This window comes from Anabrus simplex, chromosome 2, assembly GCF_040414725.1.
Source record: "Anabrus simplex isolate iqAnaSimp1 chromosome 2, ASM4041472v1, whole genome shotgun sequence".
In the NCBI taxonomy this organism is placed as follows: domain Eukaryota; kingdom Metazoa; phylum Arthropoda; class Insecta; order Orthoptera; family Tettigoniidae; genus Anabrus; species Anabrus simplex.
In genome coordinates this window covers 726203794-726228278 of record NC_090266.1, presented here as the reverse complement: position 1 = coordinate 726228278, position 24485 = coordinate 726203794, and the positions used below count along the sequence as shown (strand labels likewise).

General features: G+C 37.5%; 1 protein-coding gene across 1 annotated transcript in view; it reads right to left on the bottom strand.

Moving 5' to 3' along the window:
- Window positions 1–24485, bottom strand: part of cos (kinesin-like protein costa) — a 248599-nt gene that overhangs the window by 141439 nt on the left and 82675 nt on the right. The window contains exon 8 of the mRNA XM_068225849.1: window positions 6446–6729. Coding sequence (XP_068081950.1) covers window positions 6446–6729 — 284 coding nt within the window. The remainder of the gene's footprint in view (window positions 1–6445; window positions 6730–24485) is intronic.

Below are 24485 nucleotides of genomic sequence, written 5' to 3'. Positions count from 1 at the left end.
TTGTTGTCTGAAAACAGTGAGTTGTTTCACCGATGTTTCTATTAAATTAAACAGAAGTGCCAGGTCGTCGGCGAATGCCAGATAATCATCATTCAGTCCATTGCGCTCGTGTCTCGGAGAGATACCTCATGGTATCCGCTGTCTAGTGAACTCCTTTCACTACTCTCTTATTACCTTTTCCAGTGCACAGTTAAAGAGGAGAGGGGAGAGGCCATCTCCTTGCCTTACCCCTGTCTTGATTTCAAAACTTTCTGAGAGCGTTCCTCTGAACTTCACTCGTGACCTGGTGTTATTCGAAGTCTGCTGGATAAGATTACGGGTCTTCTGGTCCAGTCCTAGTTCCTGCAGGATTTTCATGAGAACAGGTCTGTCAACTGAGTCATACGCCTTCTCAAAGTCAACAAAGAGTATGATATATTTCTTACCAGCCATTTTTATTTGACGGAGCACTGACTTCAGATTGTTTTTTTTTTTGTTTGCTAGGGGCTTTACGTCGCGCCGACACGGATAGGTCTTATGGCGACGATGGGATGGGAAAGGCCTAGGAGTTGGAAGGAAGCGGCCGTGGCCTTAATTAAGGTACAGCCCCAGCATATGCCTGGTGTGAAAATGGGAAACCACGGAAAACCATTTTCAGGGCTGCCGACAGTGGGATTCGAACCTACTATCTCCCGGATGCAAGCTCACAGCCGCGCGCCTCTACGCGCGCGGCCAACTCGCCCGGTAATTTATAATACTAATATAACTGGTCCGTTATTGGACATTATAAATTTTCCAGCTAACTCATTCTTGGTTGCCAGCATTTCGCCCCCGTGTGCTAAGTTGGGCTCATCAGTTGGTACCTAGCACACCCACCAAGGCGCATGGCTAGTGCATACCATGGAGGCCACTGCGTATGCTACTTGGAGCCACCAGCAGTGCCAACGCACCATGAGAGACTTTGTCTCATTACCAAAAATTGATGCCTGCTTGGTCATCAGATGATATAGATGTTGATTCACATAGGGAACCTGAAATATTTGTCCCAAATGAGTAAATTTATAATGTCCAATAACGGACCATTTAACTTGGAGAAAATGTGACAGGTACCAACAAGATTCCTCAATAACTGTTCATGTCAGTCAAGTCTCCTTTCTTGTGCAAAGGATGAATCAAAGCAGAAGTCCAGTCACTAAATAATGTTTCAGTCTCCGAAATGTTTTGGAGGATCACCGTCAAATTGTTGATAGTCCTATTTTCAGCCTCCTTCCATAGTTCAGCTACAATTGAGTCTTCTCCGAATGCTTTGTTGATTTCCAAGGACTGAATGATTTTTACCACTTCTTCTTTAGTCGGTAGTTAAGAATTTGGTTGCTTGATGCTGTCTTGATAAGCGAAGAATGTATTACGCGATTCACAGTTAAGGAGATTATCAAAATACTTTGACAGAAGGTCCAGTTGTCTGTATCATTACAAGCTATCTTCCAACCTGGTCCTCTGAAGTGGAGGCTTGGTGGTTTATAGTGACTGAGGTTCCATTTAAAGCTTCTGTAGAAGTTTGTGCAGTTGTTCTTCTTGAAGTCTTCATGAAACTGTGTAAGTTGGTCCTTTGTGAACTGACGTTTTACTTGTCTGATGGTTCTGGCAGTTAACTTCTGTTGCTCTATGAACTTACCCTACTGTACTGGGTCTTCTGCGAGTTCCACTTTAGCCAGGCTGTCTGTCTCAGCGTTACCGCTTCTTCGCAGGTATCTGTCCACCAGGCATGCTTCTCCTATTTGGCAATGGAGTAGTCTCCGTGGCAACTTTCACTAGGTTGTGCCTTTTCGGTATTCCTGGAAGTCCATTAACTTACATATTATGTCACAAAGTGTATATGATAGAATTATAAATAGAGTTGTTGTTTGGGTCATCATTCCATAGACTGGCTGATGCAGCTCACCATCCCACCCTTTCATATGCCAACCTTTTCATTTTTACATAACTGCTACAGCCTACATCTACTCCATTGTCGTATTCATACCTTGGTTTATTCTGCCATTTTTACCACCTACACTTCCCTCAAAAACTAACTGAACAAGTCCTGGGTGTCTTAAGATTTGTCCTACCATTCTGTATCTTCTTGTGGTCAAATTTTGCCAAATCATTCCCTTCACAACAATTCGATTCTGTATCCCTTCAACTGTGATTCGATCTACCCATCTCACCTTCAATATCCTTCTGTAACAGCACATTTCAAAAGCTTCTATTCTCTTCCTTTCTGAGCTAGTTATCGTCCATGTTTCACTTCCATACAATTCCATGCTCCAGATGACAGTCTTCGAAAACATTTTTCCAATCACTATATCAATGTTCGAAGTGAGCAAATTCCTTTTCTTAAAAATGGCCTTCCTTGCCAGTGCCAGTCTGCAATTTATGTCTTGCATACTTCTGCCATCATTTGTTATTCTACTACCCAAGTAACAATATTCATCTACTTCTTTTAACCTAACATTTTATGCATCATCTGATTTCATTCGGCTGCACTCCACTACTTTTGTTTTGAATTTATTTATTTATTTGATCTTGTATTCCTTCTCCAAGACTGTGTCCATACCAATCAGCAATTTCTCCAGGTCTTCTGCAGACTTAGATAGAATAACAATATTGTTAGCAAATCTCAGAGTTTTGATTTCCTCACCCTAGATAGTGATTCATTTAATAAATTCCTCTTTGATTTCCTTTATCGCATTTCTATGTAAACACTGAAAACATGAGGGGACAAACTAAGCCTTGCCTGACTCCTTTCTGGATTGCTGCTTCTTTTTCATAGCACTTGATTCTTATCACTGCAGACTGATTTTTGTACAGATTACAGATCATTCTTCTTTCTTAGTATCTGATCCTGATCACCTTTAAAATCTCAAATAGCTTGGTCCTTGATTTTCCTGTATGCAACATCGATCTTTCCTACAATCATACAACCTTCAACATCCTTGCACTTCTCTTTCAGCCATTCTTCCTTACCTGTCCTGCACTTCCTATCTACTTCATTCTTTAATCGCTTGTATTCTTTTCCGCCCTCCTCATTTTTTGCATTCTTGTATTTTCACCATTCATCAATCAGGTTATCTCCCAATTTATTCACTGATTCTTACTTGGTCTTACCTTTCTTCCTAACTTGTCTTCAGCAGCCCTACTGATCTCATTCATAGAGTAACTGTTCCAATAGTGGAGGATGCTTGGGATCAAGAAAGGACTAATGTTACTGATTGTTTGCAAAGCTAACGTATCTGGTTAGCCAGAAATGGCCAGTACAACTCTCCCAGCGTTTAAGCCAAATATTTAGTATATTTGCTCATGAATATAAATATAGGCTGTATAATTCATTTAGAACTTGTTCAGAGGGTGATGTTGAAAGGTGATCTTGAAAGGCTGCATGTGAAGTCACGGTGAAAAAGATTATACGGGAAGAAAAACTGTAATATATAACTCTTCCTTTCTGATAAGCTCAGAGGAGCAAGGTATTTAATAGGAATGCAGGATCCTGATATCAAACATGAATTTGATGTTTGGTATATATATCAAAAAGTCTAAAGAAAAAGATGAAAGGTCTTGATAAAAAACATCCAGAGTTCACACGTGGAAAGCCAGTATAAATAGTCATTTATGGCAGGCAGCACACACATGTAATGGAAATAGTTCTGTGTTAAGTGATAAATTTTCATCAATTTTACAACACGTAAAATATGAAACGTTGAAGAAAATAGTTTCATATAAATATTACTTTAAACATGTGGAACATATAAAATATTACATTCACACTAGAAGCCTAAAAAGCATCAAGCGAAGGACGGAAGAAGATGAACAACAAAGACATCTTACAATATAGCCTCGCCTGAAGCACATCAAATTTTAATTTACAGCCTGAAGCTCACATAGGTGACAACGGTTTCCAGAAATGTGTTCCTTATGGTGTTGACAGCAAATGATACTCTGTAACAAACAAAACGCTGAGTTCTAATTGATGGATTTAAAGATGGCAGTAAAAGTTTCTCAGCCCTGTCATTGTTTCTAAGCTCAAGTCACGCCTTGTCATTGTCAAAACAAGGGATTTCTAGTTATACACATAAATTCCTGTGATTACTGTTTTTATATTGTCGAATTTAAAATAGCATACACTTTCTTCAGTCCTATCCATGACTGTATACTCAAGACATTTACACCAAAAGCACGTGCCAACTCAGCCTGTAGTGTTTAGTATATCCATGTCAAGATCGCTACCTGAATGGGCATCAGCAAACATCATTCGTTGTGGCTCAAATTGATATGGGCGAATTTTATTTACTTCCATTACAAGTCAAAATAAGCCCATTAACAATGGCAACAAAACACGCAGCAGTAGATGGAGTGCGGGAAAAGACCGCCCGATTAAGTACAGTGTCAAGGCTAACATGTACTTTCAAAAGCATAGCGACATCACGAGCAGTTACTACTTCTCAACGTAACTTGAGAATGGTTGAACACAGAGGCATTGGATTAAGGGCACTGTTATTAAACTCCCATCTTACATCAATTAACTACAGAATATATGTTTTTGTGTTGTGGACTCCTTTAAGATAGGACTTTTTTGGCAATGAAAGATATGTACTTTTTTTTTTGCTAGGGGCTTTACATCGCACCGACACAGATAGGTCTTATGGCGACGATGGGATAGGATAGGCCTAGGAGTTGGAAGGAAGCGGCCGTGGCCTTAATTAAGGTACGGCCCCAGCATTTGCCTGGTGTGAAAATGGAAAACCACAGAAAATCATCTTTAGGGCTGCCGACAGTGGGATTCGAACCTACTATCTCCCGGATGCAAGCTCACAGCCGCGCGCCTCTACGCACACGGCCAACTCTCCCGGTGAAAGATATATACTTGTACCCAAAATTGTTACATATCACATGCAGATTTATTGGCTACCAAATACCAAACAAGAGAGAGCAAAATATGAGAACAATAATGCAATGTTAACGTTCATACTTCCTACCCAGAAGTTTTAATGAGTGAAACTTCATCACTCCACAAGCTCACAAAACAACAGCAATTATTTTTGGTGTTGATTCATTAGAGCAGGGCCACTCAAGCGCTCTAAAGCTCATGCATGCGAAACGAGGTGCAGAGGCTCTGTGCACCGTGCATTAGTTCGACTCGGCTCGGTAAGGATCAGTGTTTTGTCTCGGGGCGACTCGGCTTAAGCTTGGCTCAACTCGGCTAGGATGGCTGAGTGAGAGAGACAGGCATAGGGAAAGAGAGAGACAGAGCTATTGCTCAAAATTGAGGAGTGGGGGATCTGCACTCTGGTCAACCTAGTGAAGCCATCTTATGCATCTTGTGCCGAACTATGCACCGGTGCATGAACCATGAGAGGCCCTGCATTAGAGGCTTGAAATTTTTTTAAGGGAAGTCGATCTGATAACACGTGTATCAGAATTGGTGCTTGTATTTCTACTTGTTTGTGGCTAGGTTTGGGAAGAAAGCAGCTATGACGATGGTTCTTGAGGATCCTCAGTGGGTATATGGTACATATTTAGTGTTAAGGGGTGGTACAATTGATTCAACATTGATTTGTGTGATCAAGCACATAATAGAAAGAAAAATCTACATGGCAAAGCAGCTCTTGCCAACTAGAATTTATCTACAGACATAATTTCAGTAGTAATAATTATATTATTTTATGCAATGAGTAGACATCAAATGATGAAATAATGGCTATTCAATGTCGACAAAAATACATGCGATGGAATAAATTCTTCAACTCTAGAACTTTTGAACAGTTTAGAATATGTTTCATATTAGTGGATTGTAATACGTCATTTTACTTGCAAATTTATAAATTTAAAAGATCAATTATGCGTACAAATCTTGATACATCTCGGTGTTATTCTTTGCACGTGGAAATGCAAAATTAAATATAATTCTTCATGTTAACATCTACATATTTTTTTATTTTTATTTTTTCAAGAGATTCAAGGAACTTGGGTTAGTGTATACCATTGTTGTTGGACTATATTATTGGTCTGGACTATTTTATTGGTGTAACACATTATGGGTGCATAGCAAATAAGCCCGCTGAGAGCTGAGATAAAAAATGAATATACCATGCATTCAAATTTCTTAGCAAAATTTTCCTCACATATTACATTGTCCATGGTTTGGTTTCACATCCCTCATCAAATGTACTCCCATGCAGTGCATATTACTTGGAGCACTAATTGTATATGACTGCCTTAAGGTATGTAGGCTATGACTTCCAAGCCCTGATCTAACTGATGTTTTAATAGTGATAATTCTGTAGATTAATTTTATTAAGTTGACTGTATACAATCCACTAGTACAAATTATATTCCAGGAAGTTCAATATGCTGTGGATAGTCTTCTTACTCTATTCCTGAAGTCTCTAAAGAATCAAGTTCAGTAGAATGTAATCTAGAGTTAACTCACTTTCTTGCACTATTGCCAGCAATATGTTTCATCATCTCAATATCTTTTAGACGCTTCTCATAATGCTCAGCTACACTTCTATATTTTTCAATTTCCTTCCTTTGCCTCTCTTTTTCCCCACTGAAGTCATTGTCATCTGTGAGCATTAATGCATGTTCAGCCTGGGCTATCTGGGAACACGTTTTATAGTACTCTCCTTCAAGCTTACTCCTCTTCCTTCGAAATCTCTGTTTAGCTGAAGCTCGCATTTCACTGTTTTTTATAAGATCTTGTATGAGCTGCTCCTGTACAAAAGAAATGAACACTTTACATTACCAACTATTATAAGCTGTAAACAAAATATATTATTATGGATAGTTTATCATAGTGTGAAATCTTCATCAAAAGTAAACTAGATACATTTCAACTGTAAAATCTTGGCTCTTTCTTATTTGAGTAAGACTGAAATACATTGATAGAACATGGAAACAAATCTTCCGAAACCAGTACCTGGTGGACTTGGAAGAGAAATTGACTTCAGACTGTTGCATAACGATCCAAAATTTATCTCACTATCATAATTAATTGATCATGAAAGTCCTGCCTTCTCCTTGTGTTTCAAATTAGACACAAATATGGAACTGAAAATTTTGCATCTATTTTCCTTTAAATTAGCATTTATCTTTTTCCCTATTTAGCATCCATTTTTAGAAAATTAGCATCTATTTTTCCAGGATACTTACAGAATCTATGACTTCATTGGCGACACATTTGTCTTGACTTTTACATTTTAGGCCTACAGAAAAGTTAATGTGTTGCAAATAACTCTGTCTTGCACTCTTTCAAGTTACACTTTCTGACTGTAACAACTGCACTGTGGTTTGATAAAGCACGTTCTCTGTCGTTGCTTGTTGTTTAAAGGGGCCTAACATCTAGGTCATCGGCCCAAGCTCACTATCCACATTGTTTGTTACATTATATTAAGTACAGCACGTTGCGATAGCTGACTGCAGCCTAGGTGCTTCAAGTAGGCTGAATGCTAGCGCTAGGTGGCTGTGAGGGGAGGTACTAGGGCGGACAGAGTTCCAGGCAGAATGGCCAGGTTTTTTATAAATAATAAATGTAGGTCCAGGTATGACTGTACGAGGAAGTATTGCCAGGTTCAGCTGGATGCATATGCTGCCATGCTGACAATGCTACTTACCGAGTAAGTTTTATAACACACACAATAGCTAAATTTTTGCTTCTAGTTCAAGAATTTTATAATTATTAAACAAGAAAATTAGATCATTTTACTCGAGAAATTTGGGAGGTGTGGTAATTATACAACATTCTATTGTTGAAATACACATTAAACCCTCATTTCACTTAAGACACAATTTAATGTTCAAATGAAAGTGTTGTAAATAACTCTGCATTGCACTCTTTCAAGTTACACCTTCTGTCTGTAACAACTAGACTGTAATGCGACAAAACACGCTCACTGTCCACATTGCTTGTTGGTGTCCACAATATATCTAAAGAACTCTTGGCAAAATTTTCATGTTCATATTGAACAGCAGTCAAGGCATGTTTTATTTATTTATTTATTTATTTATTTATTTATTTATTTATTTATTTATTTATTTATTTATTTATTTATTTATTTATTTATTTATTATTTTATGGCCTTCATTGGATCACTCTAGCCAGCTTTATACAAAGAATTTTTCAGTTTCCTGTCAGCCCAGTACTTCTTCATTCTCTCGGATTTTATCTTTCTTTCTTCATCGGAAATCACCCTTCCTATTGTCTGATTGTTGATTCTGGTTTGTAGTCTGGTTTGTTTGTCTGTGAGTTTCCTGATTTTGTTGGTTTTGTTTCTTAGGTCTTCCAATGTAATTTGTAGTTCATGCATATCTTCGTTGATTTCTGTAATCCACTTAATGCTGCACTTACTATTCCATAATTTTTCTATTATTCTCCTGATGATCCTCTTCTCTGGTGTACTGATTAGATGTCCAAAAAATGAAATGTGTTTCTTCCTGATAGTGCTCATTACTGGTTCTATTTCCTTGTAGACTGTTTCTTTAGAAGCTACTCTCCAGTGTCCATCTTTTTGATATGATTTGTTGATGCACGTTCTAATTATTCTTCTCTCTATCTGGAGTATCTTGTCTATTTGTGCAGTGTTAGTTGTTTTGAAGATGATTTCACTTGTGTATGTTATTTCTGGTTGAGTGACTGTTTTGCAGTGCTTTAATTTTGTTGCTATTTGTTGTAGGTATTCTTAGTGACATATTGTGCTCTGGTCAATTTATTTATTCTGCTATGCCATGTTGGCTTTTCATTGAGGTTATATGTTATGATTGCTCCCAGATATTTAAATTCGTCTACAATTTTGATTTCTTGGTTTCCTATGACAATTTTGTTTATGAATGGTGGGTCAGTTAACATGATTACTGTCTTTTCAAAAGATATTCCAAGACCAACTTTCTGTGCTATTTCCTGCAGTTATATAACTTGTCTGCTTTCCTGAATATTGTTGGACAAGAGAGCAGGGTCATCAGCAAATCCTAGGCAATTTACACTTATGTTGCTTTGGGTCTTCCAATTCAGATGGCCGGGCTGAGTGGCTCAGACGGTTAAGGCGCTGGCCTTCTGGCCCCAACTTGGCAGGTTTGATCCTGGCTCAGTCCGGTGGTATTTGAAGGTGCTCAAATACGTCAGCCTCATGTCAGTAGATTTACTAGCACGTAAAAGAACTCCTGCGGGACTAAATTCCGGCACCTCGGCGTCTCCAAAAACCGTAAAAGAGTAGTTAGTGGGACGTAAAACAAATAACATTATTATTACCAATTCAGATGTTCTTTGGGTTAATATTGTACCATTCTCTCATTATATATTCCAAGGCACTGTTGAACAGCAGTGGTGACAAGTAATCTCCCTGTCTTAAACCTGTTTTTATGATGAATGGCTCAGAGAATTCCCCTCTGAACTTGACTTTTGATTTAGTCTAATGAGAACAAGAAAGGCCCACCTATTCAATACCATACAATGTTACAAAATCATTTATAACATTTTATTGTTCTTAGGACTGGTTTCGATGCTGGTGTGCATCATCATCAGCCATAAAATTAGAAAAACATACAATGACAAGGTTACAAAAACAATGCATAAAGTGTTCACAATTTTACATAATTAGACATGACTTAATTAAAAATATGATCGTAAACATTAACTTATAACCTAAACCTAAAAATATAGCACCAATTGCCTTAAAACTTCGTATATACATCCTCTTGACAAGAGTCCTCTGAATCTAAAAGAGTTGAATAATATGTGAGCAGATCAATTGAGCCGAGGACAAAAACTAATATCTCACTATCTTAAAAGTCCGAGAGCATATTTCCTTATTTCGTAAGATTATTTGTATAAAAGATTTTCTTGCTGAACATCCACTGAGTCTTGAAGTAACAGTTACAATTAATAAGAAAACATTTTACTATTGGTTAAAAAAGTATGTCGTTAAAATAACGTAACCAGTCATAAGACATAAAAACTTCTAGAACTAAAAAGGACATGAAGAAACTTCAAACTCTGTTTTGCATAATAAAATACATGTCTTCTCTAACGTTTGAATATACACATCATACACGCTGCCAGAGGTCCCATTTTGAACCGAGAACATTGTTTAGTACCCCGGAAACACGGTGCCCACCTTATTTTCATGTAAAATAAAATTTTGTTATTTAATACTCAGCAGACCGAATCCAGCCACGTTCTTTAAGTTGCTTTATAATTAAATACGAAGAAAAAACATGCAATGCATGATGCGATGAAACCGTCGCGTTCATTGGTGGATTACAAACTTGGCACTCCTACTCAGCCAATAGAGTGACGTCTTACACTAGATGATGGGCGAAGCATATTGGTTACACAAAAGCGATTGCCTTCTCGATCGTGTACGGTGCATATATGGAAAATGGCAATCATATCGTCTGAATAACGAAATAATGTAACAAGAAAAATGTTGGTCATAAAACAGGATGAATTTTAGTTTTAATTTGAGAAAATATGGTCATATTGGTAAAGAAAATAGCTCAATTTTAATTTGTTAAACTGAAACTACGAAGTTCGTTAAAATGAAATATTTTAACACACAACAAATAGCGAAAAAGGAAGGGACCAAAAAAAATTCGTTATTCTGAAAATTTCATTATACTGTGTTTGTTACAGCGGAATTCTACTGTACAGGACTACATAAGAAAAAAATTGTCCGCTACGGGTTAAACTCAAAGTTGCAAATCAAGGTGAGATAGCTTGAAAGTTGACTATCGAATCTATTATTTATACATTGATTACAAACCCAGTTCCAAACTGGGGACATTGTTTCATAATCCTTAGTCCAGGTTTACCGTTGTAAATTCTGTAGCCTTGAGATTCGAACGGTTCTTCTGTAGTATTCCTCATCTCCTGGAGTCCTGCTACTAAAACTTTCTGTTTATCTAATTCGCCCGTCAAGTTCTTTAGTTTTCCTGCTTTAAGTAGAGAATTAATATTAAGAGTTGCAATGTAGTTGATCTGAACTTGTTTGATCCTGTTCTTATGTGCTGGCATAACAATGGGCGATTGCCAACACTCCGACCTGTTGACGCCTTCTAGGTGGCTACCCACCAAATCCGGTGTAGCCTTCTCCTGCTTTCTTGAACAAAACAGTGGATTTCTTTTCCTAAAAGACATTTCCATGGTTGACTTTCGAAGGTAGTTAACCTTGGGTGGAGCAAGCTCCGATTTACAACTACAGTTGTTAACTGAAGAGGGACAACCGCAGATGTTCAGGGTTCTGGGTTGGCATTTCCTCCTAACCCCATGAGGTATGGTCTTCCCGCTAATACTCGGGTGGCTGATTGCAGTGGTTTCTCACTGCGCAATGAAGTCACCATGTTTCTATGCCGATAGTCAAGGCATGTACTACAACACACTTCTCATTTTGTTTTAACTGAGATTCAATAATTTTCTTGAAAGAATTAAAGCCCCTCCTTATTTCATGACGTGGAATGTTTGTAAAGCCTGGATGTTTTTGAATATTGGTTTCTTCATCATTGTTCAAAACCACGTGTCCAGGATAAAACATCTGTGCTATGACTTCAAAGATTTGGCGATTAGGATCGCTGACCTTTAAGTGTAGCAAGCTTGCTTCTATCAGACTGGGCTGCTTTTACAAACAAATCCTTGCTTGTAGCACATTCTAAGCTAAGGCATTATCTGTCGCTTCAAAATAACGTCCCAAAATCAGCATCTAAGCTTTCAAGTTTGGCATAAAGCAAATGTGAAGGTGGATTCTAGGACCCCTCAAGCAGAGTGAGAAGTTCACCTAGTTCACTAGCATGCTCTTTCACAAAAACAATTCCAGAATAAATCCTATCTACATCTCTCTGTCTGTCAAGCCTCGCAGAAATGTAACACCACTGTTACTTATATTTCTCATGTCTGGTAGTTGGAGTCTTTTGCTGTGTGTTTTAAAGACTACAGATTTTAAGGGATGAAAGTAAAGCAACAATGACCAGTAGTGATGGAATGTTCAAAAAACAAGTCTTTTTGACACCATGCACATTGGAAAGCACTACATTGTTCCAATGTTTCTTACAAATTTTATTTTTTGTTTCTGGGTACTACAAACTCAGCAGTTTCACAGCAAACCAAGAATACTTTATCATGTTTTGAAATATTAGAAATGAGAACTGAAAATGAAAGAAAGACTCATTTAAGAATAATGTCGCTATGGTAAAGTTCAACATTAATGTCTTGACGAGACATCATAAGCTCTGACAAACTCGCCTAGATACTGATTGGGGGATCTCCAGGTCATTTTCATTTTGGGTAGGGCCAAGAAGTGTGTTGACATTAGCTTTAAATTGAAGATTCTGCAGATGTCACTATCATTGCTGTTCTTATGTACGTCAACAGATTAAGTAAAACACTTTCAAGATTAAAATGATTGTGTCCACCTTTTCAATACGAATATATTTTTTCGTAATTAAAATCTACATGAATTAAAAACACCAGTTAGGGACATGTTTCGCCCTAGTTATGTTCATCTTCAGCCTAATACTAAATCTTAAGGTCAAGAATTAAAACTATAAACATCGGAACTTAATAGTAAACTTAACTTAATACTAAATACAATGGTCTTATGCTTTTTACATAGTTTACAATATGTACAGTATGTACAATATATACATTAACATTGCCAGAATTTACGAACAATGAATTAATTTATTTTATAATGACTAGACATCCAAATTGCAGATTGGATTGATCACAGCGTGAATTGGGGTTTCTCAAATTGTATTGACTAGAGATTTATCACAGCGTGAGTTGGGGTTTCTTCAATTGTTATGGTCGCCTGAGTCGTAAGAATTGTTACAAAACCGGAACCTTGGTTAAAGTCGTTCATGTTAGGGTATGAATCAGTTTGAATATTCCTTTAGAAAGAAGCATGGTTATGTATTAAGGTTCAAGCATGTATGTTGGAAACTATTGTTGATCGGATAAAAATTTTGCTTCTTGAAAAGGTGGACACAATAATTTTAATCTTGAAAGTGTTTTACTTATTGTATCTTCAATACGGACCAAAATGAGATTAGTTACTTGTAATATCAACAGACTACTCTATAAAATGATGAACAGCTATTTGTTTACTGTCCCCTAAATCAATTACAAACCGACTCCTTTATTCTTCTTTTCAAATTACTTCTTCTGTAGAAGAAAAACCTTCATCATGGAAAAAACTTGATTTGAACTGTAACACGTTGACAGGATTTAAGACCTTGCAATAAGCGCTGAAAAAAAAAAAAATTTAAAAAATAAAATAAATAATAATAATAATAATAATAATAATAATAATAACAATAATAATAATAATAATAATAATAATAATAATAATAATAAATAAATAAAATATTCCACCTGCAATTGCCACTGGGTGGATTGAGTAGCTCTGTGGTTGCTGTTGCCAGTCACAACCCGGGATAAAGGAGGAGGGTTGGCTTAAAGCCATAAAATAACAGCCAGCAAACACCTCAAGGCAACCTCTAAGGCTCAAAACCTTAGTTGTATCCCTGAGACAGACTTTGATCAATCTCCCCACTATCTTCAACTTGTCAGCATGATGGAAATGGCAGTTGACAAAACAATTACCACACGCCCTAGTACAAGTAATAGTTTATCTTGGTCATCAGATTCTGAGGGACCGAGAACATCATACGGGAATGAATCGGAGCTTCCCAAATCTCTTCCACCGAAGCAAAAACACTTCATAGCTACTTTAAACATCAACACATTACTTTTTTAAATTTCGTGTGGCTATTGCTAGCCGGATGCAGCCCTTGTAAAGCAGACCCTCCGATTAGGGTGAGCAGCACCTGACATGTGTAGGTAACTGCGTGTTATTGTGGTGGACAATAAGTGTTATGTGTGGTATGTGAGTTACAGGGATGTAGGGGACCGCACAAACACCCACTCCTTGGCCCTACCCAGAAAGAAAGTGACCTGGAGATCCCCCAATCAATATCTAGGCGAGTTTAAAATTGATCATGTAGACATCACCAGGCAAAACCAAATTGAAGTCATGAATGTTAAGGTCAAAAAAGGAATTATAGATCCAGATCATTTCTTGTCCTTGTCCGCCTTCATGGCTAAATGGTTAGCGTGCTGGCCTTTGGTCACAGGGGTCCCGGGTTTGATTCCCGGCAGGGTTGGGAATTTTAATCATCATTGATTAATTTCTCTGGCACGGGGGCTGGGTGTATGTGTTGTCTTCATCATCATTTCATCCTCATAATGACGTGCAGGTTGCCTACGGGCATCAAATCGAAAGACCTGCATCTGGCAAGCTGAATTTGTCCTCGGACACTCCCGGCACTAAAAGCCATACGCCATTTCATTTCATTACTTGTCCTTAGTAATAGTGAAGTTTCAGCCTAACAGGTCCAAAATGACAACATCGAAAATGCCAAAAACTGACCCAGAATTTTTCAAATTAAATTCCGATATTTTCCTTGCAAATTTACCATGAAATGTCCCCTCAGACTGGAATACTCTAAAAAATATAGTATGCAAGGCATCCCAGAACACTGGCACACCACCTAGAAAATGGAAACACAGATGGTAGAACGACACATGTGACAAAGCAATAGAACTAAGTATTAGAACAGTCCAGCCCCGCGGTGTAGGGGGCAACGCGTCCGCCTGTCACCCGGCGACCCCGGGTTCGACTCCCGGCTGGGTCAGGGGTTTTTGATTGTAATGATTAATTCCCCTGGCCTGGGGACTGGGTGATTGTGTTGTCCTTAACATTCCTTTTCTCACATTCAACACATTACACTTCCGCCATTATATAATACATGCAGTTTCCTAACATATGGTGCCAGTACGGGCAAAAGATCTACATAGGTCGACGCCCCGAACAAATAACATTTTATTTAAAAGAGTATTAGAACACAGCAAATAGGGAACTCTCATAAATCTGAAATCAAATGGCAAGAATTCCTTAAAGTACAGAAGGAAACATCCAAAATTATTAGAGCAGAAAAACGAAAACAAGATCAAACTCGTCTGAAGGAAATAGATCAAGACTTCCAGAAAAACAACTCTAGAAACTACTACCAGAATTTTAAAGAACTCCAGAATTACCAAGCGCCCAGTCTTTGCTTCAAACATCCAGATGGATCATATGAAACAAATAACAAAGAAAACTGCAAACGTCTTGCAGACTACTTTAAAAGTCTATGAAATTGCAAAAGTCCACAAAACCAATTAATCTTTGAGAAACCGACACCAAATACAGACTCAGAACCTCCCACTCTAGATGAAATCAAGCAAATAATTCAAGAATTGAAAGATAATACAGCACGAGGAGAAGATGGGATAATTGCTGAAAAGTTGAAAACAGGTGGTGAGAAAATGGCTTACGCAATTCAAGAAATCATACAGAACATTTGTAATACTGAGAAAATTCCAGAAGACTGGAAATATGCACTAATTCACCAACTCCACAAGAAAGAGGATAAATCAGATATAAACAATTACAGAGGGATTTCCTTACTATCAGTCTTCTACAAAATTTTCTCTAAAGCCCTACTGAATAGATTAAAAAAACAAACCGACCACCTCATTGGAAAATATCAGGCAGGGTTTTGAAAAGGAAGGTCATGCCCAGAACAAATCTTAAATCTAAAAACTAGGTATTTTACAAACTCGTAAAACAAAACAAACAATAATTACCTTTGTTGACTTCTGATTCAATAGACCGACAGACTCTATTCAACGTACTTAAGGAATTTCAAGTCAACAGAAGAACAAGGGAAGTGATCAAGCAAACTCTAACAGACACAACAGCAAAAGTTCAATTTTTAGGAGAAATTTCAGAGCCATTCAAAATTACAACAGGGGTCAGACAAGGCGATGGATTATCACCACTACTATTGAATCTAGTTCTGGAAAAAGTGGTTAAAGAATGGAAAAATGAAACTAAAGAGATCAATATTGGTAGACTTCTCAAAAAAAAAAAATTCACCTTGATTGCCTCGCCTTTGCAGATGACTTGGCAATCCTCTCCAACAACAAACAAGCAGCACTCCAGTCCGTACGAAAACTTCATGAAATAGCGGCAAGAACAGGTCTGCAAATTTCATATGAAAAGGCAAAGTATATGGAAGGTACAAAATCAGGATTTAACAACCATCCTCTAATCACTAGATATGGGAAAATCTCCCAAGTAGATAAATTAAAATACCTAGGCGAAATTATACAACCAAACGGGATAAATCAGCAAGAAAACAAAGAAGAATTACAAAATTACAAAAAGCATACAAAATTGTCTGGAGCAGATGCAACAAAAAAATCTATATCCCAAAACGTGAAATTACGACACTACAACACAGTTGTCAAACCAGAAGCTCTTTATGCATCAGAAACTCCGATAATTGGTGGCAGATCACACAAAAAAAAAACCATTGAAAAACAAGAGAGGAAAATTCTCACGAAAATTCTAGGACCTATATGCAAAAATGGCATGCAGTAAATCTATCTAGTAACAAAAAAATCACAGACACCATTAGAAAAAGAAGATTAAAATTCTATGGTCACCTGATCAGCCGTGGATGATTTGTTAATGGCCGTAACCAGAGGGAGAAATTATTGGGAGGAAACAAAATTGAATCCTTCCGCAGTGTGAAGAAATGAAAGGAAAATATGAAAACGTGGTTGCAAATGTTCTGGAGTACATTAATAGAGGCAAGAGGCAAGAGTTTAAAGCATGTGAAAATGCACAAAGTCTTGGCATTGCGGGGAAGGATTTTAAAGCAAGTAGAGGTTGTCTCAATTAAAATATTAAGTTTCTACCTATTCAAAACACGTACATTTTTTAAAATGTAATATGTTAATCAAGTACTATAAGATTACATTATATAGTATTTAATAGGTTCCAACTTTATATCTAATTTGAAATATTACCGTCAATACGGACCTTGAAAACTTAATTTCATTTCCTGTAAGAGGTTGGTCAGAACACTTTATGTGCCGACATGGACTATGTTTTGAAACTTAAAACAAGAATAATAGTTAACACCCCCTTTCCAATACTTATCTTTCCTTATATTTAGGATATAAACATTACAACAGGCAATACTTATCTTTCCTTATATTTAAGATATAAACATTACAACAGGCAAGATAAGTATTGGAAAGGTGGTGGTAACTATTATTCTTGTTTTAAGTTTCGTAACTGATGTCCAATACAGTCTACAATGAGATTTATTACTTGTAATGGACTATGTTTGCTGGGAAGGACATCACTGCGCCAGCGGCTTCATCAGATTATACCGACAAAGTGATAAAATTTCACAGTTTTGTCGCAGACTTCAGACACTGTAATGCTGAGCAGCCTAGAACTCCGCACGGCACTGTGCGGCTGTGGCTCATGTTTAGTCATGTGACCAGTCAGCTCTGGTAATACAGGACAGGCTGATACTAAACTGTTCCATGTGTGCTAAAATATCTTTTTGCAGCATAAATAATGTATAGATTTAAATAACTATTCTGTGTGCTGATGTAAAAGTTCTAGACATGCCTCTCTTCTGCTTTTAAACCATGCCACCATAACGAATATTGTGTGAAATTTTCACTTACTATACCCTCCCCTACTTTTGAAGTTAAAAATTAAGGGGGGAAAATGACGGTGTTATTGGCGAGCAAATACAATAAATGCTGAAGTACGGAAGCTAGCAGGAGCAAAATATACAGTCAAAACTGGTTAAGATGTCCCTCTCTACAGCGTTTTTCTGGTTATTACGCCATTATTCCGAAGTCCCTGTCCATGTCCTATTAAATACATGCTAAAGAAACCTGGATAGCGCGTTTATGTCACTCTTTAGTACTTCGTAACTACCGCCATAAGAAATTTAAATAAGCGTTCACGCAACGTTGCGCACACGACGCGACCTGGGTAAGGATTTGGTAAAGAACTTAATTTTGCAGCCCCAGACAGCGTAGTGCGGTAGCGGGTCCGCCTACAGCTACAGGGAGCGTCAGTCCCATGCCAGCCTTTGGTGTGGTCCTTTAGATTTTGCAACAGTAGCTCAGGTGATGTGTTGGTCCTTAATTTTAGGTTTGTAAGTGAACTGTATAAAAAGTATGTAAATTAGGCCTGCTGTACTTACACATACAGCTGACTTGTTGGGACTTAATTTTATGTTCGTAAGTGAAATGTATAACATACGTAAATTAGACCTACTATACTTACGCATGGCATTCTGCAGGACATTCAATTATGAAGAAGAAGAAGAAAGCTAGACAGTTTACAAATGATGAAAATTTAAAATTTATTGAGAAAGTGGATGGTAATCCACACATGAAGGGTGTGCAAATCACCCAGATGTTGGAAATTCTTATGATGACTTTATACACAGTAGTAAGCAACCAACAGAAGATTGAGGATACTTGTCTGTCAGGAGGAAGCAGACAAATAAAACGTGTTCATAAAAACCAGTTTCCAGATTTAGAAGATGTTCTGGTAAAATGGTTTAAACAAGCTCAAGCTCAATTATTCCTATTGATGGAACAGTGATTCAGGCCAATGTGTCACATTTAGCTGTCAAAATGGGATTATGTAACTTCAAAGCATCTAAGGATGGCTTGAAGGTTTAAAACAAATCTATATTGATACTGTTCAGACTTGGAGAAATATGACACTGTGGAAAATCTTAAAGGACTATAGCCCTGATGATGCTTTTAATGGAGATGAAGCAGGGATATTTTTCCAGCTCTTCCTGATAAAAGATACAAGTTAAAGGGTGAGAAATGCCATGGAGGTGAACTCAGTAAAGAGAGGCAAACAGTGCTATTATGCTGCAACGGAAGTGGTATGGAGAAATCAATGCCCCTCAATAAGGAAGTGGAAGAATATGTGCAATTTTAAAAATATACATAACTTTTTATTCCAGTATATGGCAAATACCAATGCTTGGATGATATCATTAACTTCTGAAAACTTCTTGTGATCACATGATGCCAGAATGGGAGAGCGGCAGAGGAAAATTGTTATTGTTCATTGACCAACGTGCAGCACACCCAACTCATACGTCTTATTTGAGAAATGAATGTTTCTTCCTGCGAACTGTACAAGCCATCTTCAACTGCTGGTGCATTAAGCAGAAATATAGAAAGATGCTCGTGCAGAAGAGGTTGGCCTTCTTGGAAACGGCTTCACGTAATACCTCAATTTTGGATGCCATCCATTTCTTAAAATGTGCTTGAGAATCTGTAAACGAGACCACAATTCGAAACTGTTTCCACAAAGCCGGCTTCGTTCGGCTCCTGACTATGTTTCTATGGAGATAATGGAAAGCACTGATCATATGGATGAAGAATGTAGCCAGCTTGCGATAGATGAAGAAGAGACAACCTTTGCCTTGCCATATATGATGAATGTGATGACTAAGGTTCGAATGTTAAGAAAAAGTCATATTTGATTCCAGAGGTCATTTTACCCGAAATATGAGAAATAACTGTGGAAAATGGGTCCCCAACCCCATTTAAAACGATTTTATGTTGCATATAAATGCATATTTTGGCCATTTTTATTGCTTTGGACATATTTTGCACAGTTGAGTGATATAAGGTCATATTTTGAGAAATTTTATTCAAACTGAGGCATAATTTTTGACTAGGTACATGTTATCTGCATTGATTTTGAAACACAGGTTTTCAAAACACTTGTTGATGTATTTTTCTTTCTTTTCCCGAAAGAGATAGGTAGCAGCTTTAGAAGACATGATTCCAAGAAAGAGATGCTGTATGAACATACAATGACAGATACCAAAAAGCATACCAATACTTCATTTTTGGTTACATTTTAGGAAAACAGAACGAGAACTGCACCTCAGGGCTGTGATATTGAAAGAATGTATAAAGTTTTAATTTATCTACTCTAGCTCTGTCAATCCGCATGATCAAATATGTCTGCTGTATTATCGCTTATCACTTTTTGATACTTTTAATGTTCGTAATACTCTAATACAAACTGAGGCGTAATTTTTAACTAGGTACATGTTATCTGCATTGATTTTGAAACACTGGATTTCAAAATACTTCAGTCATATTTTGCTCAGTTTAGTGACATTTTATTCAAACTGAGGCGTAATTTTTAGCTAGGTACATGTTATATGCATTGAATTTGAAACACAGGATTTCAAAATACAAAATGCTTAAGTCATATTTTACCTTTTTAAGGTCATATTGAGCTAATTTCCAGAGCATATTTGTTTGCATATTTTGTACTTCTTTAGGTCATAAACTTCTGAACCCTAGTGATGATGTTATCACCTACGAAGTGAAGATGGTAGACGAAATTCATGAACAGCAGATGACTGATAAAGTCAGTGACGAGCAAGAACCCGAGGATGAAAATTCAACCGGTGAGATCAATGCAACAGTACCAATGCATTCAGCAGTGATAGAAGCTATGGACATAGTGTGACATCATAAAAAACATGAACTCATGTCCTCATCCCGAGGTGGTGCAGCTCTTTTCAGGCACGCCCCCGATGGAGGTGAGCTGCATGTACCATTTTAACCACATACCAGCCCTCCTGCCATTCTTAAATTACTGGCAGTACCAGGAATCGAACCCGGTCCCCAAGGACGGCAGCTAATAGTGCTGTTACGCCATGGAGGCAGACGTGTGACGTCATGTGTCAAGTTTTATAGTGGATGACAGTGTAATGAATTACGTTACCAAACTCGAAAATCTTGTATGTAAGTTGGAACGAAAAAAGAAGCAGTCTACTTTAGACATGTTTCTTATATGCAAGAGATGATGTGGAAGTTCCTCTGTGTAAAATCTGAAACATGTGCTCCTTTATTGTGAATCAAATTCTTAACAATTTTTGTGCATTTTTTAATGCAAATACTGACATGCATAGTTCGTGTTTCTACGAACTTTTTTCCTTGATATTTCACTATGTTGGTGTCTTTTAAATGTACCATACTATTCTTTATTCATTGCACTAATTAACATTATAAACTCTTGTTTCTTTTTTATAGTAATTATTTTTACATTCAAACTTAACCTTATATTTAACAGCATAATTTTTTAGCAAGTTTCCTCTTTATGATGATATTTTATTTCAGCACCCATAAAAACATCCTAATCACTTTTCGCTGTATATACGTTTAGGAAACAGGTAGAGAGCAGCAACTTGCCATGTAAAAACGTGTAGATCAAGTACACACAAGAGAAAGATATGGTCCAAAATTTTCAGCTGCAGCCCTCACCAATGAAGGATACAACAATAATGGTGGGGCCATTGTTGACAGGTAGACTGTGTGAGGTAAAGGGAGTGGGAAGGCAGGCAGAAAGACAAAAGAATTGATAAAAGGAGTGGTTATCTAATGATAAGGCCAGGTGCTTCCCTAGATCTGAGCACCCGTTGCGTCCAACTACGAAATCTCTAAGGCCGAGAGAGTGGGAAGTTGGGGGTAAATGTTTAAGGACTTTAACTGTGAAACAATCATCAAATGTGGTTTGATGGTGCGGGGTGTGAATGAAGGCAGGAAGATCCATGTTTCCAGGTATTGTGGTGGCTGCATGTTTGTTTGGCTAGAGTGTTGGTAGTTAAGCCAATGTAAGAAGCTGGGTAGAGTCTCCACTGAAACTGGTAGATGATGTTGGATGAAGTGCAGTGATGACGACCTTGTATTAGGTAAGACTTGTAGGTGATGCTACTGGTGAAAGTGGTCCATCGTATATGTAAAAGGCAGCTTTTACAGCGGCTATGTTCACAGGGGAAACAGCCAGAAGGGCATGGGTGTTGGTGTGATTGGATCTAGGGAAGCACTCAACCTCAACATTAGGTAATCGCTCCTTTTTCCCATTCTCTGCTTTGTCTCTCTCCCCACTCCTTTTACTGTACATAGTGCCTACTTGTCAGCAATGACCACTACCATTATTATTCTTTTTTTTTTTTTTTTTGCTAGTTGCTTTACGTCACACCGACACAGATACGTTGTATGGCGACGATGGGACGGGAAAGGGCCAGGAGTGGGAAGGAAGCGGCTGGGGTCTTAATTAAGGTACAACCCCAGCATTTGCCTGGTGTGAAAATGGGAAACCACGGAAAACCATCTGCAGGGCTGCCGACAGTGGGGTTCGAACCTACTATCTCCCGAATACTGGATACTGCCCGCACTTAATGACTGCAGCTATCGAGCTCGGTATTATTCTATCCTCCACTGAAGAAGACTACAGTCGAAAATGTTGGACCCATGTCTTTGTTTTGTGTGTGCTCTACCCATGTGTTCTTACATGGTAAGTCCCTGCTCTTCATCTGCTCTGTAGAATAGCCTACATTTCATCAATAATTCATCAACATGATAATCACACAAACACTTCATATTTTATTATAAAAAATAACTTAATTTTCATTCATAACGAGAAGTGCTGGCACGACAGTAGCTTAGATTAATGACGACCTTGTATGAAGTAAGACTTGTTAGTGATACTACTGATGAGGAGGGCATGTCGTAAAATTGTTAGCATTGACGACTCACACTCTACGCATAATCAAACCATGCCATGACTCTTTCTTGTATGTTATACATTTAGAATTAATTATTTTAACCATAATGGTCAACTATCTTAGGCCTGTATTGACTTAAAATTAATCATACATTCATTTATTTAAACACCTTGCTCCACCTTGTCAGTACTACTAATAGTTTGTTGTTGTTAAAAGCCGTACATGTTTCAAGAAACTTAAACTGTTCTCTCCTTCAGCGGTGTTAACTTTGGACTTATTACATCATTATAATCCTAAATTCTTAACGTGACATCTATATATATAAAATAAGAGTTTTGTCTGTACATTGCTCAGAATTTGAAAAGAATGGTATTTCTGAATCGGTCATGTCCACAGTAACAAAGAAATGCACTTTTGACTTTTCCGTAATTTCTGTCTGTCTGTCTGTCTGTCTGTCTGTCTGTCTGTATGTATGTACATGCATCACTAGAAAACGGCTAAAGAGAACATAATGAAAATCGGTATGTAAAGTCGGGGAATAAGTCGCTACAATCTAGGCCATAAATAATTTTATTTACGCTGACAGAAATGGTAGTTCAGGGGAAGGCCTAAAATTTAATTTTCAAATATTTATGTTATTAATGGTCCTATTGTAATGAAAATTAGTATTCAAAGCTGAGGAATGAGTCGCTACAATCTAGACTATAAATAATTTTATTCACGCTGAGTGGAATGGTAGTTTAGGGGAAGTTAAAAAATTTTATATTTGAATATATACGTCATGAGTGGTCCTATCTCAATGAAAATTGGCATGCATAGTCGGAGAATGAGCCATTATAATCTAGGTTATGAATAATTCTATTAACACTGAGTGAAATGGTGGTTTAGGGGAAGGCCTGAAATTGAATTCTCAAATATTTAAATTATTAGTGGTCGTATCGATAAATACTACGTAACCAAAGTTATATAGAATTAAATTTCCGACCATTTATGTCTTATACATTTTTACCGTAGCGACTGTGATAAAACATATTCATGAAATTGTAATTTTTTTGCTAAGTCCATATCAACGCCGAGCCACGAGAAAATGGGTTAACAGAATTTAATGAAAATCGTTATATAGAGTCGGGGAATGAGAAACAACAGTCTAAGCTATAAACAAATTTATTCACCCCGGATGGAATTGCAGTTTAGGGGAAGGCGCCTAAAATGTAATTTGTAAATACAAATGTTATTGGTGCTATCGAAAAGTATTACATAACAAAAGTTATATTGAATACAATTTCCGATCATTTATGTTTTAATCAGTTTTACCGTACCGTAAGAGTGGTATTTCAGAGTCGGAAGAAAACAAAATGTGGGGACCTACAATATCAAAAGCGCATAGCATTGTTCAACAGTGACATTACATTGACCATTGTTTGATGTGATGTTCTTTGTCTCTTATGCTGCCTCTCAACTCCAATAGATGGGATTACAGCTGCGTACCGAGTATAACAGCCTGACTGAATATTAGCGGAAAATAGCTGGGGAGATAGAAAACTTTCTTCTTTAGCATGCCATTCCTTTGGTTCATACACTTTCTGATACAACTGGTACGTAACACGCAGGTTCTTCATAGTATTCCAGCTATGCGATCCCTAATCTGACGTGCTGTTTTGAATGAGCAGCGTGCATACTTAAGGCAGAGGCTCATTTAGTAGTAGTAGTAGTAGTAGTAGTAGTAGTAGTAGTAGTAGTAGTAGTAGTAGTATGGCCTGGTATAGAATAACAGTTTAGACCTATTCTAAATTATAGCACCACAATTCACTAAATGACTCAAAATTTGACCCTGAAAAGAGCCGTTTCTTAATTAAAGCTTCTTCCTCTTAACTTTTATTAAATTCTGCATTCATTTTATTCCAAATTAGCAGTGAAGAGTGGGTTTCTCCTCTTGCATGGAGGAAAAATTTGTCTCCAAATCAGATAGATTTTTCCGCCGCCAGTGTAGTGAATTAAGA